This window comes from Gopherus evgoodei, chromosome 14, assembly GCF_007399415.2.
Source record: "Gopherus evgoodei ecotype Sinaloan lineage chromosome 14, rGopEvg1_v1.p, whole genome shotgun sequence".
Taxonomy (NCBI): Eukaryota; Metazoa; Chordata; order Testudines; family Testudinidae; genus Gopherus; species Gopherus evgoodei.
This window is the reverse complement of record NC_044335.1, coordinates 32,279,073-32,296,278: the sequence shown is the minus strand read 5'-3', so window position 1 is coordinate 32,296,278 and position 17,206 is coordinate 32,279,073. Positions and strand designations below refer to the sequence as shown.

Sequence of the window (17,206 nt, the reverse complement as noted above, 5' to 3'; positions counted from 1 at the left end):
CATCTCGCCCTGAAGCAAACAGGGATTCACACTGCTTTAGTAACGTCGACTCCCAAGAAAGTCATCAAAAATCCACCAGTCCAGCCTAAACATTCCCTATTTCCATACCTGTTTACATGGAAAATATCCATGTTAAACTAGGACACAAGAATCTTAACATTATAAATTATGACTATCTCTTCAAGATTTTACGTAACTGCTAAATATTACATAAAACTAAATATATAGTGTTTAAAGCTTACAAATGCTCATCCAAAACTGATACCACATGGTTGTGCTAAACACTCCAAAATAAACTAACAGTAGCTGTTATTTTTATTCTATAGTTTAATCACTCCAGCTACACCATGAGTACAACTGCTAAATTATTTCAAGTTTATACACATTTCTTGTGAAACCAGTGCTAATGCATGCAAAATGTTAACACTTTCACCACCAATTGGTGAAAAACAAAAAAAAAGACAGTATACATTTGCTGCCTGTTAAGGAGACTAAGTACATCACTATTCTAGTCATTCAGAAGTTAACAGAATTTTGTGTCAAAATTGGCAGTTCCTAATTGAACAACTAAAACAGAAGAGTACAACGGCTATTTTTAGAATGACACTGCAGACTGTGATACTGTCTTTTACTTGCTAACAATGTATCTATTCAGGGATCCAAGAATTTTGGAAAGTTCTTTCACTCAGCAATTCATTTCCATCTGCCCTGTTAAAAGATTAACCATCACCAGTCTTCTATGTTAAAAATAATGGTCACACGCCTCTTGCACTGAGCAGACTATTTAAAGATTTACTTGCCACGGACTGGTGAAAAGGTTATTCTTGGAACCCTGCTATTTTCCCAAACACTGCATTCACCTTGTTGCTATACCAAACTGGAGCTGGCAATTTTAGGCGAGTAATTGTTTTTTTGTTTGTTTGTTTTTTTACCTAGGGGACCACGGTACAGCGATACGTCACTCAATTACTACCTTATGATTGACAGTTCACACTGGAATCAAAGGTGAATTCATGGGAGTAGAGGTGAGATATCGTTAGGCAAGTCTACAAAGAGAGATAGATGGGCATTTATTCATCACGCTGAAGTGAAACTACTGCACAATATAATTACATTAACAGTATATATTTATTTGCAAGTTACATGTAATGCATCTCCAATAAGATAAATCATGAGGGCTCCAGGGATGTTAGTTTACAGTTCAGCAGTAGTTTCATGAATAAGGCTAAATTAAGGTAAGTACAACACCTCACTGGCACATTTTTCTCACCTTCTTGTAAGGAGCCTCAAGCATTGCTTCAATATCAATATCGTCAGCCATTTTTCAGGACACCTGAAAGGAAAAGCAAAATCCATCAGACAGGAAAAGAGCCCATAAACTATATCAATCTCTAATAGCTCCCAAGGCGCTTGTACTGTTGGTGACAAGGCCAATGTTGGGAAGATGCCAAATTCACAAAATGATTTTTAGTTACAATACATACTAATAGGCTTGGCAAGCTGGTCAACTGACTGCTGTCAAATACTGCTAAGTATTCCATCAAGAATGCCCTGAGGACTACCTTTTTGACTACATCATGATGTCCGTTATCGGTTAGCAAGCCTATATCAATGTCTTTGATCACTTTACTACATGCTAATGCCACATATTCGGGAAAAAGGTGAACTAACTGAAAGCTGAGTATCTTGATTGGCTGGAATCTTCTAGAACAAACATTGTGCATACGTACGAATGAGTATCTTTATTTGTCTGCAAGGCCATCACTGCATATGGCAGTTTACAAAGCACATTAAACAAGTTAAAAGGGCATACAAGCTAAACTGACTAGACAAATACAGAAATTAACCAAAAGGAAAAAAGGTGGAGAAGGGCTCACAATAAGCAAGCTTCCTCTCCTAATGCAAAGAGAAAAGGCGTACTGCCACTGAGCTGGCTACCTAACATAAGTGCATTTAAAATTTTTCTTTTATAATTGCTATACTGGGTGGATGAAAACCAATGATTTTTTTTAAAAATAAAAAAAAAATCAGTTTTTGATTTAAATTGGATTTTTCTGATAAAATGCTTTGAGAAAAAAACCTATCTAAGGATGGTTTTAATTAAGATACATTAGAGCTCAAAGATATCTCATCATGGAATAGGGATTATAAATTCTATAGTATGAGAACATTCATGTAATGTTTAAGAAAAGTTTTGTAAATGAGTTCCAACAGCTCGTGGATTAGGGACCCAACCATATGCAGTTCCAGGGCTTTCTGTATAAATTATTTAGGTCAGTGGTTCCCAAACGGGTTTGTGAAATGTTACAGGGGGGTTGTCAGAGAAAAATTCCCTCATGGTGGACAGAGCTGTCCCTAGAGACCCTGGGCAGCACAGGGCCAGCAACCCGCAGTCCTTGGACTTCCAAGAGTTAACCAGATCAAAGCAAGCATGTCTATCACACTGAGGAGATTTAAACTTCAAGACTTCTTATAAGAAAAGGAAAGGGAGATGGATATTTTTTGCTGTTTTTAAAATTAAATAGGCAGCTAGTATTGTTTGTAAAATTATGAAGAACAAGTTTAAGTTCTGTTGTAATGTGCATTGTTTGCCTGGACTGCTCAACAACTTAAAGGCTTGTGTAGGAGGAACTCTTTGAGTTGGCTTCTTAAATACCTTCATGCTGTTTCACATCCGATATGAGATGAACTATAGGTCGGTCCCTTGTCTTATAAACAGGCTTATTCAAAGTGATACAAGCTATGAAAGTGAGATCTTGGAAGAGTGTTGCCATTTTCATAATATAATAAAAATATTGTAATGATAAATAATAGTGTGTAATAACCATGTCATAAAAACAAATTTTATATTTCCAAGATCACTGCTTTAATAATTTATACTCAGGTAAAGGAGAAAATCCCCGGAAATATTCATTTTTAGGAGGGAATTCGCGAGACTTGACATTTTAGCGAAAGGGGTTCACAGGTTGTTAAAGTTTAGGAATCACTGATTTAGGTTAATCTTTCCATCTACCCAATGGGACTCGGTGCTCAGTCTAGAAGGCGCCATCAGAGATGCTTAGGTTTGCAGTTCTCAAACTGGATTTGTGTCTCCAGAGATAACACATTTGTTAACAGCAAAAATGTTTTTAAATAAAGAAATATATAGAGGTGAGAAACAACAGACCTCAACCCTATTGTCCCTCTGCAGATTTGTGTACCCAATCAATCCCTTACCACTCTCTAAAAGTGCAAAGTTTCAAAAAGTTCAGTTAACAGAAGATTGTTGGGGCGGAATAGATCTGGACAAGGAGAGGTCATCTGGAGATAAATGTGAGAAGGTAGGGACAGGGAGCAGAAACAAATGTGAAACTTTTTTAGCAGAATATTCCAGAAGTCTGGAGGTCTTTATGAGTGTAGCTTTCATAGATTTGAGATTATATCATTCTCTCACTAGAAGGGAAAACCTACAAAGACAGCCAGCCATAAGAGAGACTCAGTTTGAGAATATTTTAAATGAAGTTCCTCTATTTGTGGGTAAGACAGGCATGCATGCAAAATGTAAACTGTGCAACCAAGAAATGCAAGGCCTGGTTGCGCGAATGAAACGTCATGAGAAGTGTTCCTTCTCAGGAGAAAGCTGCCTTGAAGATGATGAAAGGAACATGTCTGAACATGCAGGATCTTCAAGTTGGTTAACTTTTATTTCATACTTCTTTCTTAAGGACTGCCTGTCTTTCTTCTGCACTATTCTTGAATTCTCATATATGAGCAAAAAATATAGTTGTTACTCTATGGCACTTTCATTAGATGCAGTTGTGATAAAAAATAAATAGCTGAAATAGGCGGTTCTTCCTTTTACAATTTCATCTTTAATGCAGCACTGAGTGTCAGTGAATGCAATGGGTAATACTAAATGAGCAGTATGGTAATAATTAAATAACTGCATTGACTTATTTTGTTTAGGAGAATCCATCCTCAACATACAGGATTCTGAAGACGATCCACGTTCAAGATCACCATCATTTTCTAAAGTTTCAGAGTTCTCTGCCAATTATAGTGTTTCCGTCCCATCATGTTTGTCACATAGCCACAGTATATCACCTGTAGCAAAAAGAAAAAAAAAAATCTCCATCATCCAGAAACAAAATTTGTGATAAGAACCAGCAGATCACAAAAAGAGGTAATTGATGAAAACATTGCCCAGTTTGTTTATGCAACAAACTCTCCTTTCCTTATGACTGAGAACCCACACTACATTAACATGGTTCAGTCATTAAGATCAGGATACAGTCCACCCAAAAGAGTAGATGTCGCAGGCAAATTGCTGCATAAAGTGTATGAAAGAGAAACTGAGCACTGTGCAAAAGGTCTAGAGGGTGAAATTGTTAACCTGAGTCTTCATGGGTAGAGCAATGTCCACAATGTGCTTGTGTGGCAACAGAAGAAGGGAATGTCTTCCTTACAGAAACAAATCATATACCAGGAAATGCACACACAGTAGAATACTTACAAGTAGTAGCAGTAAAAGCTATAACAAACTGTGAAAAAAAATTCAAATGTCTAGCACGCAGCCTGGTTACAGACAATGCTGCAAACGTATCCAAGATGAGAAGAAAGTATTTAGAAGAGTCCTGAGCTAATAACATATAGTTGCAGTGCTCATTTGATGCATCTCCTAGGCAAATACTTCAATGTACCAGAAATAAAGGCTAGTGTTGTTGAAATTGCAAAATACTTGCGTAATAACCACTTTGCAGCAGCTGCTCTGAAAAAGAATGGGAGGAACCAAGTTAACTCTCCCACAAGACGTGCGATGGAACTCGGTAGTGAACTGTTTTGAGCACTATATCAAGAACTGGCCTAATCTGATGACAGTTTGTGAACAAAATTGTCAAAAAATAGATGGCACTATCACAGAGTTCTCAACATTTCTCTTAAGTCCAATGTTGAACACATGCTGAGTACCCCGAAGCCTATTTCTGTAGCCTTGAACAAAATGCAGGGCAATAGCCGTTTTATTGCTGACTCTGCTGAAATTTGGAAGAAACTGAGTGAGATCTTAAAAAGAGAAATATGCAATGACAGAGTTAAATTACAAGCATTAGAAAAATGAACTGGAGAAGCACTGTCTGCAGCTCATTTTCTTGCAAATATTCTCAATACTCGGTACCAGGATCAAACTTTAACTGCTGAAGAAGAGGAGTTGGCTATGACATGGACATTCAGCAATCACCCCGCCATAATGCCAACTATAAACAAACTTCAGAGCTAAGGGTGAACCATTCAAGAAATATATGTTTGCTGACGAAGTTTTAAAGAAAGTCACCCCAGTGAACTGGTGGAAGTCACTTAAGCACTTGGATTCAAAGACTGTTGAAGTGATAATCTCACTTTTAACAGCAGTATCTTCTTCTGTTGGTGTAGAAAGAATATTTTCTTCTTTTGGACCAATTCATTCCAAATTGAGAAACTGTTTGGAACCTGAAAAAGCAGGAAAGCTTGTTTTTCTTTTCCAGATTATGAACAAACAGGAAAATGAAGGTGAAGATGACCAAGTTTCTCATGTTGACCTGGCTGACATGGTCGATTTAATTTGTGGGTTTTTTTAAATATATATTTCATTTAACTATTTTAGTTAAACACAATTTTAACAAAAACAAAACTGATTTAAAAAAACTTGAATGTTTAACTAAATTCAAAAACTCATACGTTTGTGTTAAATTATATGCTTGCTGTTGAAGAAAAACATCGTTGTTTAAATTAAATAAAAATTTAAATGTCTGTCTGGTGATGTTCTCCTAATACAGCATGGCAAGAAAATCCTCCAAATATTGAATTGGAGATATTTATGAAGTCATTGGGAGGTGAACTATCCGCTTCAAATAGTCATTCATTTTCTGATATAGCTGTAAAACTAATCTGAAATATTTTCCAAAAAATCAATTTAAAAATATATAGCGTGTACCTTCTAAAAATGAAACCTACATCCATCTGAGCTGTGAAGAATATGTATTAAGGTTATAACAGCCAACAAGAATGCACTTTTATGTAGAAACCCATGATTAAAAAAAACAGGTTTTCCTAACTAGTGATTGAAATCATGATTTAAATCAATTTGATTTAAATTCAATCCACCCTGTTGCTATATGTGTGTTTCCCATTTAATTTCATTCTTTTGTAATTGTTCAGTCTTTTTCACATTTAAATATGGAGCTAACATTGCTTTAAAAAGTAGCAATGATTATTTCATTTTTTAAGAACTTCATTTCATTGTTTCACATTTTCCAAGTTAAGATAATTATTAAATAACCTTTTTCTTGTAATTAGGCATATGTATCAAAGGCTAAGCCTACTGGAAACCATAGTCTTACTACTGTTCTAATAAGTTAGTACTTTAAAATACTTGACCAATTATTTTTGGACTAGTCAATTGACTGACTCTACATACTAATAATGACCTTGTTAAAATGATTCTGAGTGAGAAACATCATATGGAGAAGAATCAGGAAGGAGCTTGCAGTGGGAATGCAACCTGCATGCTGACCGTACAGAATGCAATATAAGCACCACCTAAGTCATGGCTATGAATGGAAGAAGTTGTTCAAAGAAAAGAACTGTGCGCCATCTACTTCTTTATGACAACGAATGTCAGAAAGATTCTCCCTACACCCAAATATGCTTATTTATTAGAAATTCAGGTCTTACACCAAACTGAAGAAAGGTTTGATACCAGTTACCAAAAGAAGCAAGACCTAAGCAACAGAGAAGGGACATGTATGCAAACTACTTAAAACTTGGATTTTTGCAAATGTTCAAGTTTCATAGATTCCAAGGCCAGAAAGTGCCATTATGCATAGCACAGCCAGAGAATGTGTCCATGTGTTTCCTGAATCAAGCCCAATAATTTGCAGATGATCTAGAGTTTCTCTTTGAAAGACATCCAATCTTGATTTAAAGATTTCAAGTGATGAAGAATCCACTTCATCCCTTCAGAAACTGTTCAATGATAATTACCCTCACTGTTAAAAAACATGTGCCTTATTTCCAGTTTGAATGTCGTCTAGATTTTCAATTTCGAGCCCTTGGGTCTTGTTAGATTGAAGAGCCCTTAGCACCAGATACTTTTAACCTGATCAAGTTGTCCCTTAAAACTTGCTCTTCTGCAAGCTAAAATAAATTGAATTCCTTAAATTACGCACTGCAAGGCAAGTGTTCCAGTCCTCATATTTCCAATCTTCCCTGAAGCCTCCTCAATTTTTCCAATATCTTTTTTGAAGTGAGGATATCAGAACTGGACATAGTATACCAATCGCAGTCTCATCATTACAGAAGTAAAGTTACCTCCCCATTCCTATGCCATATTCTCCTGTTTGTACATCCAAGGATAGAATTCGCTCCTATCCACAGCATTTCATCAACCACTCATGTTCAGTTGGTTATCCACCATGATTCCGTCTATCTTTTTCAGTCCCCGCTCCTGTAAATATGGCCTATGCATTTTTTCTAAACATATGCGCTTCCCCCCCTCCATTTACCAGTATTAAGAGAAATTTGTTTAAATCCAACTTCCCAACAGATTCAAATCTGTCAGTGTGACCTATCCTTATTTCCACTTCACCAATCTTTGGTGGTATCTGCAAAGTTTATCAGCAATGATTTCATATTTTCAACCAGATCATTGACAAAGAAATTGACTAGCACTTAGCCAAGAGCAGATTCTCATGGGACCCCACTAGAAACACTTCCTTTCAATGATGACTCCCATTGAAATGTGGATAAGGGTGATCCAATGGATAGTGTATTTAGATTTTCAGAAAGAGAAGGTCGTTCCATGGTTCGCTGAAATGGTTAAAAAGACAGAAAGCAAAGAGTAGGAATAAATGGTCATCTTTCAGAACGGAGAGAGGTAAATAGTGGTGTCCCCCAGGAGACCAGTGCTGTTCAACATAGATGATCTAGAAAAACAGTAGGTGACAAAATTTGCAATTACTCAAGATAGGCAAGTCCAAGCAGACTGCGTAGAGTTACAATGGGGGCTCACAAACTGGATGACTGGGCAACAAAATAACAGATGAAATTCAGCGGTGATAAATGCAAAATAATGCACATTGGAAAACAATCCCAGCTACACATACAAAGTGATCGGATCTAAATTAGCAGTTACCACTCAAGAAAGATCTTGGAGTCATTGTGAATAGTTCTCTGAGAAAGTCTGCTCAATGTGCAGCGGCAGTCAAAAAGAAGTAACAGAAAAGGAAAGAGATAGAACAGAAAATACCATAATGCCTGTATATAAATCCATGGTTCGCCCACACCTTGAAAACTGCATGCAGATCTGGTCGCCCATCTCAAAGATATACTGGAACTGGAAAAGGTACAGAAAAGGGCAACAACAAATGATGAAGGGTATGGAATAGCTTCCATACGAGGAGAGATTAAGAAACTGGGACTGTTCAGCATGGAAGAGAGACAATTAAGGGAGGATATGATAGAGGTCTATAAAATCTGGACTGGTGTGAAGAAATAAGTCAGTAAGGAAATGTTATTTACTCCCTCTCTTAACACAAGAAATAGGGGTCACCTAATGAAATTAATAGACAGCAGGTTTAAAACAAATAAAAAGAAGTACTTCACACAATGCATGGTCAACCTGTGGAACTCTTTGCCAGGGGATGTTGTGACGGCAAAAACTATAACAGGGTTAAAAAAAGAACTAAATAAGTTCCTAGAGGATAGATGCATCAATGGCTATTAGCAAGGATTTGTAGGGATACAACACCATGATCTGCGTATCTCTAGCCTCTGTTCCTGAGAAGCTGGAGGTGTAGGACGGGATGGATCACTTGATGATTGCCTGTTCTGTTTCATTCCCTCTGAAGCACCTGTCATTCACGAATGCCAGAAGACAGGATACTAGGCTAGATGGACCATTGGTGGGGAACAGTTTCACAGACCTGAAGACGAGCTCTGAGTAAGCTCAAATGCTTCTCTCTCTCACCAACAGGAGTTGGTCCAATAAAAAAATATTACTTAACCCATCCTGTATCTCTTGATATCCTGGGACCAACATGGCAACAACAACACTGCATACAATATACAGTACCAAGTCAAACATTACAGAATTATAAAGTTACCTTTACCAAATTTGTAATCTCATGAAAAATAACATTATTTCACAATACCTATTTCCCATAAACCATGTTAAATGGCACCTATTAATTTAATGCTGGGATAAGAATAGTAAGGACTCAATATTCCCACTCTTCAATTGCAGAAACTCAAAATGACCCAACGTAAGTCATCCAAACAGGGGAACAAAGACTCTAAACCACTGGTATTTCTATACACAAAAACCCCTAAAGTCTTTTCAGGGCACCCAATCACAATGCTGCAATGGGTGCAAACCCTGCCTATACTGTTAGTATAATCTTTAATTATAAACTGCAATGTAATTTCTGTATTGTCGTCCTACCCTTTTTTTGCTTCTTCATGATGTACAAAGGAGGCCTAGATGATGTTCCCTACCTTTACTTTTCACCTTAGCAATTTCAGAAATATTAACTCTAGTCCTTCCCAGTTTTGCTGAAGTCCTCTGGGAGGTCTCTGGGGTGTTTACTGTGAGCTGTAATATCTTCACCAAATTCCCCAAGAAATAAATGTATTTTCTTACCACGTGTTTAGTCAACATGGCAAGACACTAGTCAAAGCAAAACAGTTTTTAGTTTTCACACGTGTTACTATGTCAAGAAAGGCACTAGGGTTGAGTGCAGGGTTTACCTCAAGGGGTCAAAGCTCCACTTGCCTTAACTAATATTGCTAACACACGGTAGGTAACAGTGGATACAAACACACTTCGTGCTGGTGTTCCTGGCCAAGGCCAGGCCAAACCTGCCTTTCCCCAACATGTTGCCACTTCAGTTCAATAGGTGGTGGTAAAACATAATTTAATTTTAGACTGTCCAGCATCTAACTGAGCCCAGGTTTGGCGCCCATGGCACTGGCCCTCCCGCCGCCAGCCCACAGACCAGGATTTAAAATCCCAATCGGACAGAAACAACTTTCCGGAGGGTCCTTCGCGCAACTTCTCCCCACAGGGAGGCACAGAGCGCTCAGGCGAGGGTGCCCCGTGTGCTCCCGGCCTTGGCGGCAACAGCTGCGCCCGGGACAGTCTGGGCCGAGGCCCAGCTCGCCAACTACGTGGCCACAGGAACAGCCAGGGTGCCAGCCAGGCCAACCGCTGCGGCCTCCCCAGCACCACCTCCAATGCGGGGGGTAACAACCGGTAAGGCCCCACCGCCCCCGGGATTTCGGGCCAGGGGCCTCCCGGAAGGCGGGCCCGGCTGGGAACAGGGCCCAGAAGCCTCCCGGCGAACACTGGGTAAAAGGGCCCGGCCAAGAGGGGAGGCTCTGCCCGCGGCCCCCCTCATGCGGCGGCGGGAAAGGCCCCTGGGCCGAGCACGGCCGCGGGACGGGACGGCCATGAGCGGGCGGGGGCCGCGTGGTTACCTGCGCTGCTGTGGATTACGCTTCTGGCTCAGGTGCCCGGGATCCGGTGGCGCTAGGGTCGGGGATAGGCCCAGCGGCGGCGAGTCCCTCAGAAAAGGGGGCGGCTCGGATACTAAAGGCCGCTTCAGGCCAGCTCTGGTGGTGGCGGCGACTGCTCCCTGAAATGGCGCCCGCCGCGTCTGGCTGCTTGGGAGCTCCGCGCACTCACGCACGGGGTCGCCCAGAGCCTATTGCACGGGCTCTCGCGACACTGAGACAAAACAAACAAGGCTGAGCGTGTCCTTGACACACGAATCTCGCGAGACACCACACCCGGAAGCAGCTAGAACAATCGCGAGAATAAGGAATAGGCCCCGCCAAAGTAGGCTCCCTTCCCGTAGGCACAAAGTCTCGCGACATTCGGGGCAGCAGCAACCGCAATAGAGAGGTCAAAGGTTAAATGTGGCTATTTAAACTAGGAGTAAAATGTCTTACCCTGCTCTTCTCCCCAGTAGCCCTAGGTTGGGGAGGAAGAGAGGTTTTCAATGCTGGGGCAGAGGGGTCCACACACCCCTGAGAGTGCTGGGCAAGGGGGTGGGTGGGGAAATCAGCACTGGCTAGAAGGGTCCCCATTCCCTCCTGGAGTGCAGGGCTGGGGGGTCCCCACCCCAGTGCCATGACTGTCGGTCAGTCATGCCCACTCTCTCTGCCCAGCTCTAATAAAGGACTTGTTTACAGTGGAACATTTTCTGCCATGGCACTGGCGTAAAGGGTTGCCAACTTTCTTAATAGCACAAAACCCAAACACCTCTCTTCTCTAAGGCCCCCCTGCCACTTGCTCCATTACCTGCTGTCCCCCACTGTCACTCACTTTCACCAGGCTGAGGTAGGGGTTAGGGTGTGGGGGAGAGGGTAATGTGCTCTGGGCTGGGGGTGTGGGCTCTAGGTGGGGCCAGAAATGAGGGGTTTAGGGTGCAGGAGAGGGCTTGGGTTTAGATTAGGAGGTTGGAGTGGGGCTGGCGATGAGTTTGGGGTGCAGGAGGGGGCTCAGGGCTGGGGCAGGATTTGGGCATAGGAGTATGGGGTACAGGCTCTGGTAGGGAGTTTGGATATGGGAATCTCTACCTCGCTACCTCTTGGGGGATACCAGAGACAGAATCTATGCAGCATCCGTCAGAGCTGTCTTACCTATTTTAAGGACAAAGCAATGAAGGACTTCCTTGAGGGTTAGGGCAGAAGGGAGAGAGAGAAAGGACAACTATAACACCCCACCCTTTGCCTTTGAGTACCTAAACAGAAAGGAGTAGTTCTCCATGGTTATGTAAGTGTTGGTGCATCAGTGTGGATGTTTTATGACATTAACATTGGCTGGTCAGAGAAGGTCCACAATGCATCCTTAGGACTTCAGGAATTTTTGACAAGCTGGAAGCAGGGACATATTCCTCTATTGTGGTTGCAATGCCAATTGTGATTCGCTGGGACCCAGCCAACCCTTTACTTTTTTTGGCTCAGGAAGCCATACACCTGGACAACAGCAAGGAAAAATTTAATATCACCTGTGCAGATGCAGGATGACCAGGCAGCATGCTGCTGGAAGACTGAAGGACAGATGAAGATTTCTTATGACTGGGCTTCATCTCAATGAGCCACATATTCTTGTTATTGCTGCATGTTGTGTTTTGCATAATATTTGTGAGGTCAAGGAGGACATGCTACTGCCAGGGTGAGGGATGTGGGTAGCTGGCTGGCTTTATATAGCCCAGCTGTTACTAGAGCCCCTCAAGGTGCAGTGCAGCTCAGGGAAGTTTTCTAGAGCACACTTTGATAGTTTGCTATAGCCAGTGTGTTATGTTGTGTGATTGTACATAATGTAATGAGCTGGTTTATGAATTGTTTGGTAGCTGCAAGGGAGGCTGTTGCTTCAGCGGTTGTATGTCTATAAGACAAAGAAAATAAAGTGTTTTTCCACAAACTAGAACTTTGTTACTGGTTATTAGCACAAGACACTACTAGAAAAGAAAATGCACAGTGCTGGCTCCTCTGTGCTACATCACAGCTCAGGGTAGGTATAATCAAAGCAGTTCTCATTACAGAGTTGAGTGAAAGGAATACAGTTGCATGGAGTGCTGCTGTTTGGAAAAAGGGTGGGGAGGGCAGAAAGAAGGAATTGTTTACTGAGAGTAGTGGCTGCTGGATGCTTTGCTCCATAATGTGTTTGAGCATATGTGTTAGTTGTGTAAGGAGATGTATGATGGCTTGATGCACCTCTCAGTCCTTCTGTCTCTCTTCCAGTATGGGGTCTTACCATTCCTGGGTCTCAGGTTCTAGATTATCAATCTTAAGCAAGAGAAGAAACCTTTCAGAACTGGTCATTTCTTTTTCCTCCTCATTGAGGTGAGTTTCTCAACATGTGTGAAAGGGATGGTCCTTAAGGGTATTGCAGCCAAGGCCACTGATGAATACAACCAGACAGAGTGCCATTGCTAGATTTTTAAGGGCTGGTCTACATTACTGAGTTAGGTTGGCTTAACTACATTGCTCAGGGTTGTGAAAAATTTTGCACAATGTACAACATAATTAAGCCAACCTGAGTTCCATTGTAGACACTGCTTATCAACAGAAGAATATTGTCTCTTGGAGAGGTGGATTTACTACAACAGAAGAGCCCCTTCTGTTGTTGTAGGGTTAGAAAACATAAGAAGTACAACTCTCTAAACATTTTCACATGTAAGAACAGGTTCACAATCACTACAGTTTCACAACCATTTAGTAGCATGGTAAATATGTAGGGGTGTGTGACATTATTGACATGAACTGTGACTGTATAGATCATTGTTGTCACCAAGGTCCTATAGTTGCACCAAATCTTGTACAAAGGAGGTCATGTAAGGTGTCTATGGAAAGGTTGTAATTTGCTAGTTATGATTATGCTCTCTATCATTTTTTGTATTTGAAGTTATGAATATTGGTCATGTACTTGTATCAGTGTGTTTGATTCTAAGTAGCATCAGTGAAGCATTTGGTCACCTTCTTGGAAAGGACTATTCTGAATAAATGCCCAGTCAAGAAACACTTACCTGACAGTGGACTTTGGGAGACACCAATCCACATCTGAGCTTTCCTGGGAATGTTCAAACTAACATGTAAACAGTGGTGTTGGCCTGCAAAAAGCTGAATCATTCATGGACCTATGACTTGCCCAGGTGACTACAAACTTCATCTTGTTGCTGTGATTTTGCACAGAACAAAGGGATTTCTGCCCACAAGAGAGAATATAAAAGACCCTGGAAGCCTCTCCATTATGTCTTCAGCTGGCTCTCCAACCCCAAGAGATGCCTGAAAGAAACTGGAACAAAGGACTGTAACTATGGGGGTGAGTGTGATTGCTGGACCCAGACCATGAACTACAACGCTGGTCTGAAAAGGAGTGGGCCCAGACTAGGAAGGAGTCTAGTCGGTGAAAGAAGCTTATTGGAACATTTGAGGGTGAGATTTACCTGTATTCAGTTTCCTACTGTATTAGGTTTAGACTTGCGTGTTATGTTTTATTTTGCTTGATAACTTACTTTGTTCTGTCTGTTATTACTTGGTACCACTTAAATCCTACTTTTTATACTTAATAAAAATCACTTTTGCTTATTAATTAACCCAGAGTAAGTAATTAATACCTGGGGGAGCAAACAGCTGTGCATCTCTATCAGTGTTATACAGGGTGGACAATTTATGAGTTTACCCTGTATAAGCTTTATACAGAGTAAAATGGATTCATTTGGGGTTAGGCTCCCAGAAAGACTATTGGGTGCTGGGAAAGTCCCTGTTAACTGAGAAGCCCCTGGGCCAAGTGAATTTTAGTTTCTGTGAACTGCAGTGGAGCATAACCCAACCTTTTGGGGTGTGCTGTAGCTTACTGGAGTGTCTAACTCAGCCAGACGAAAGGGGAGGGAAGCCTTCTCTGGCAGGGGGGTTTGTTCTCAGTGGTATCCCAGCACATCTAGTGACAAGTCTTGATGGAGTCTCTGTGACCAAACCCGTCACAAGGGGCACTTCTTCAAACCCAGTAAGTGGCAGAGGAACTTCAAGGATAGTGTAATAAAGACTGCAAAAAACTTATTACAGGCAATAGTGATCTTAGTAGATATCACTTATGATAGTATCGAAAGCCCACGGACTGCAGCTGCTCAAGAGCCTTTGTTCAGCCAGGGCTGTATGGTACTGGCCTCTTTGCAGCAATGATACCCTGAGAGGTCCTTGTAGAATGGAATAAGACAGTACCCTACCCTGGTGGGAGAAACAAGGCTGGTTTGCCTAGAAATGTCCAGGCAAAGATCAAACAGTATTTGCTTGAAAAGTTCAGTGAAATGCCAGATGACTGGAAAACTGTGTGGGCCAAGATAAATGCTCTTCTGCACTGTTGGCAGAAGTGACTGCCTGTGCAAGCTAACCACACGTTGTTTCTGCCTCTTTCCTGAATCAAACCACAGCATGCAAGTAATGTGTTTTGGACTTGAAAGCCTGCATCCAGTCAGTTTACACTGCATTTGCAGAAAATGCATGTTGAATACTCACTGCTCTGTGTGTAGCTTACAGTTAATGCAAGTGCTTTTTTCTATTCGCAGAATATTGAATTTTGTTTGGTTACAGGGTAGTCATCGCCTGCAAAAGTATGTACTTTGAATGCTTGTTTGCAAAGTATTGGCAAACATATGCATTTGGGAATACTTCTTGGCTACTTTTTCCTATTTTCTTTCTGTTGATTTTGGCTAGTGCTGCCAGTTCATGCTCTTAAAATAAATTGGCTACTTTAAAAACAGAATTTCTTTGTTCATTGTCCATTCACAGTCAGCTGTTATTTCGAAAGGGGAAAGGGCCCTGGAGAATGTAAAATAAAGGCATGCATTAATGGGCAAGAAGTTACAACGTACCTTAGTCCCTAATCGCTAATCCATTCACTCTCCAAGTCCAGCTGAGCCTCAAAGAAGTCCTGGCTCTTGAGCAGCCTGACATAATCCATGTCCCTCACCCCAATCCACAGGTCCTTGGTGCCCTTCTCTAGAGCTTGCAAGTCTGGCCACTGTCACTTGATGAGGGTATCCCTGCTCAGTTTGGCATCACATTGCACATAACAGCAGCTCTTGGGGGAAGCACCAGACTTTGTTACAGTCCTTGTTTGTCTTCTGCTAAACCTGCCGCAGTTCCTTCTGTTTGCCTGGGTTTGGCCCTCATCCTTGCTGTATCCAGGCTTCTGCATCTCCTTTGCAATATCAGTGTATACATCTTTGTTCCTGCAGGAATTCCACAGCTTTGCCAGCACTGCTCAGCTCCTTCTTCTTCCTTCCCCAGCCAAGGAAATCCAGGACCTCAGCCGGAACTGTGCTTGTACAGATGCACTTCATGAGGAGACAAGTGTTTCCAGGACACACTGGGGATTTTAAGTAAGGAGTGGACTTCCAGATATGAGACTTCTTATCTGCAGGGTTCAAAAATTTAACCAAAGGTCCCTGCTGCAGTGACAGTTGCAGTGTGCGTTTGTTGCTGGAAGACTGTTTGCTGGTACAGGTACTTCTGTGTTCCATACAGGCATTTTGTCAGCAACACTATCCTACTAGAGGACTTACATCACTCATGGAACTGGTTCAATTTTGCCAGTAAATGTTCAGAGTTTGTCAGAAGGACTCAGTTTTGAGCATGGATGCGTGTAAGCTGTGCTGACAGTTAAAATTTTGCTGCCCAAGCTTTCAAGTATAGACCAGGCCAAAGTAGCTAGTTTTACCTGACCCAGAATACTATGTGAAGTGTTTGGCATATCTTCTGTTAATATACACATACAATTGATCAGAAAGCCAGGATCACTGTAGTACAAAAATTCTGAGCCAAATCAGAGTTTGTAATCTATGACATTGTAAGAACATTAAATACATATCCTACAAACATATGTTTTAAATTTCAGTGCATGAGTAGTTTCAGTGAAACAAGAAGTTATGGTCACAATCCTGAAGACACACATGCATGCATAACTTCTCGTTCTGGACAAGAAGGGCAAAAAAAACAAGTCCCCAAGGTTCAGATATGTCTGATATTTTTGTGAAAAAATAATTCCATTGCTAGGTTAACCTCTTTTGGATCAAATTTTTATAGACAATTTGCCAAAATCTATATGCTCTGGACAGTGCTCAGAACATTAGTGAGCTCCAACAATGACATTTTTACAATAATTATTGTCTTATGTCATATGGATAAAAAAATGTGACTTTATTAAAAAGAGGAGATAAGTTTGTAATTTTACCCATAGCAGGAGGCCACTGAGGAAAAATTAAAAGACTTAGATATTTTCATAGACAAGGCATATTAAAATGCATTCTAGTTCCTCAGTATTTTGAGGATTGGCAAATTAAGCATCTAGAACAGGAGTTCTCAAACTAGGGGTCAGGACCCCTCAGAGGGTTGTGAGGTTATTACATGGTTGGGGTCACGAGCTGTCAACCTCCATCCCAAACGTCCGTTTGCCTCCAGCATTTATAAATGGTGTTTAATATAAAAAAGTGTTTTTAATTTATAAGGGGGGGGTCACACTCAGACTTGCTATGTGAAAGGGGTCACCAGTACAAAAATTTGAGAGCCACTGATCTAGAAAGAAAGTAGGTAATGCACAAGAAACACTTTTCATAAATTTCAGGGCCATCTAGCCTGATCTCCTATATAGCACAGGGTAGAGTTTCCCACTGGTTCCTGCATCAAGCCT

General features: G+C 41.1%; 1 protein-coding gene across 3 annotated transcripts in view; it reads right to left on the bottom strand.

Moving 5' to 3' along the window:
- The window catches only part of RBM39 (RNA binding motif protein 39), a 48,300-nt gene extending 37,584 nt beyond the window's left edge, over nt 1-10,716 (bottom strand). The window contains exons 1-3 of one of the 3 annotated variants that reach the window (XM_030533454.1): nt 10,489-10,716; nt 3,967-4,083; nt 1,271-1,333 (exon numbers count right to left, since the gene is read on the bottom strand). In XM_030533454.1, coding sequence (XP_030389314.1) covers nt 1,271-1,321 — 51 coding nt within the window. In that variant the 5' untranslated portion in view covers nt 1,322-1,333; nt 3,967-4,083; nt 10,489-10,716. The remainder of the gene's footprint in view (nt 1-1,270; nt 1,334-3,966; nt 4,084-10,488) is intronic. The other 2 variants (XM_030533456.1, XM_030533453.1) reach the window with 2 other exon arrangements.
- Between the last annotated feature and the right edge of the window lie 6,490 nt (nt 10,717-17,206).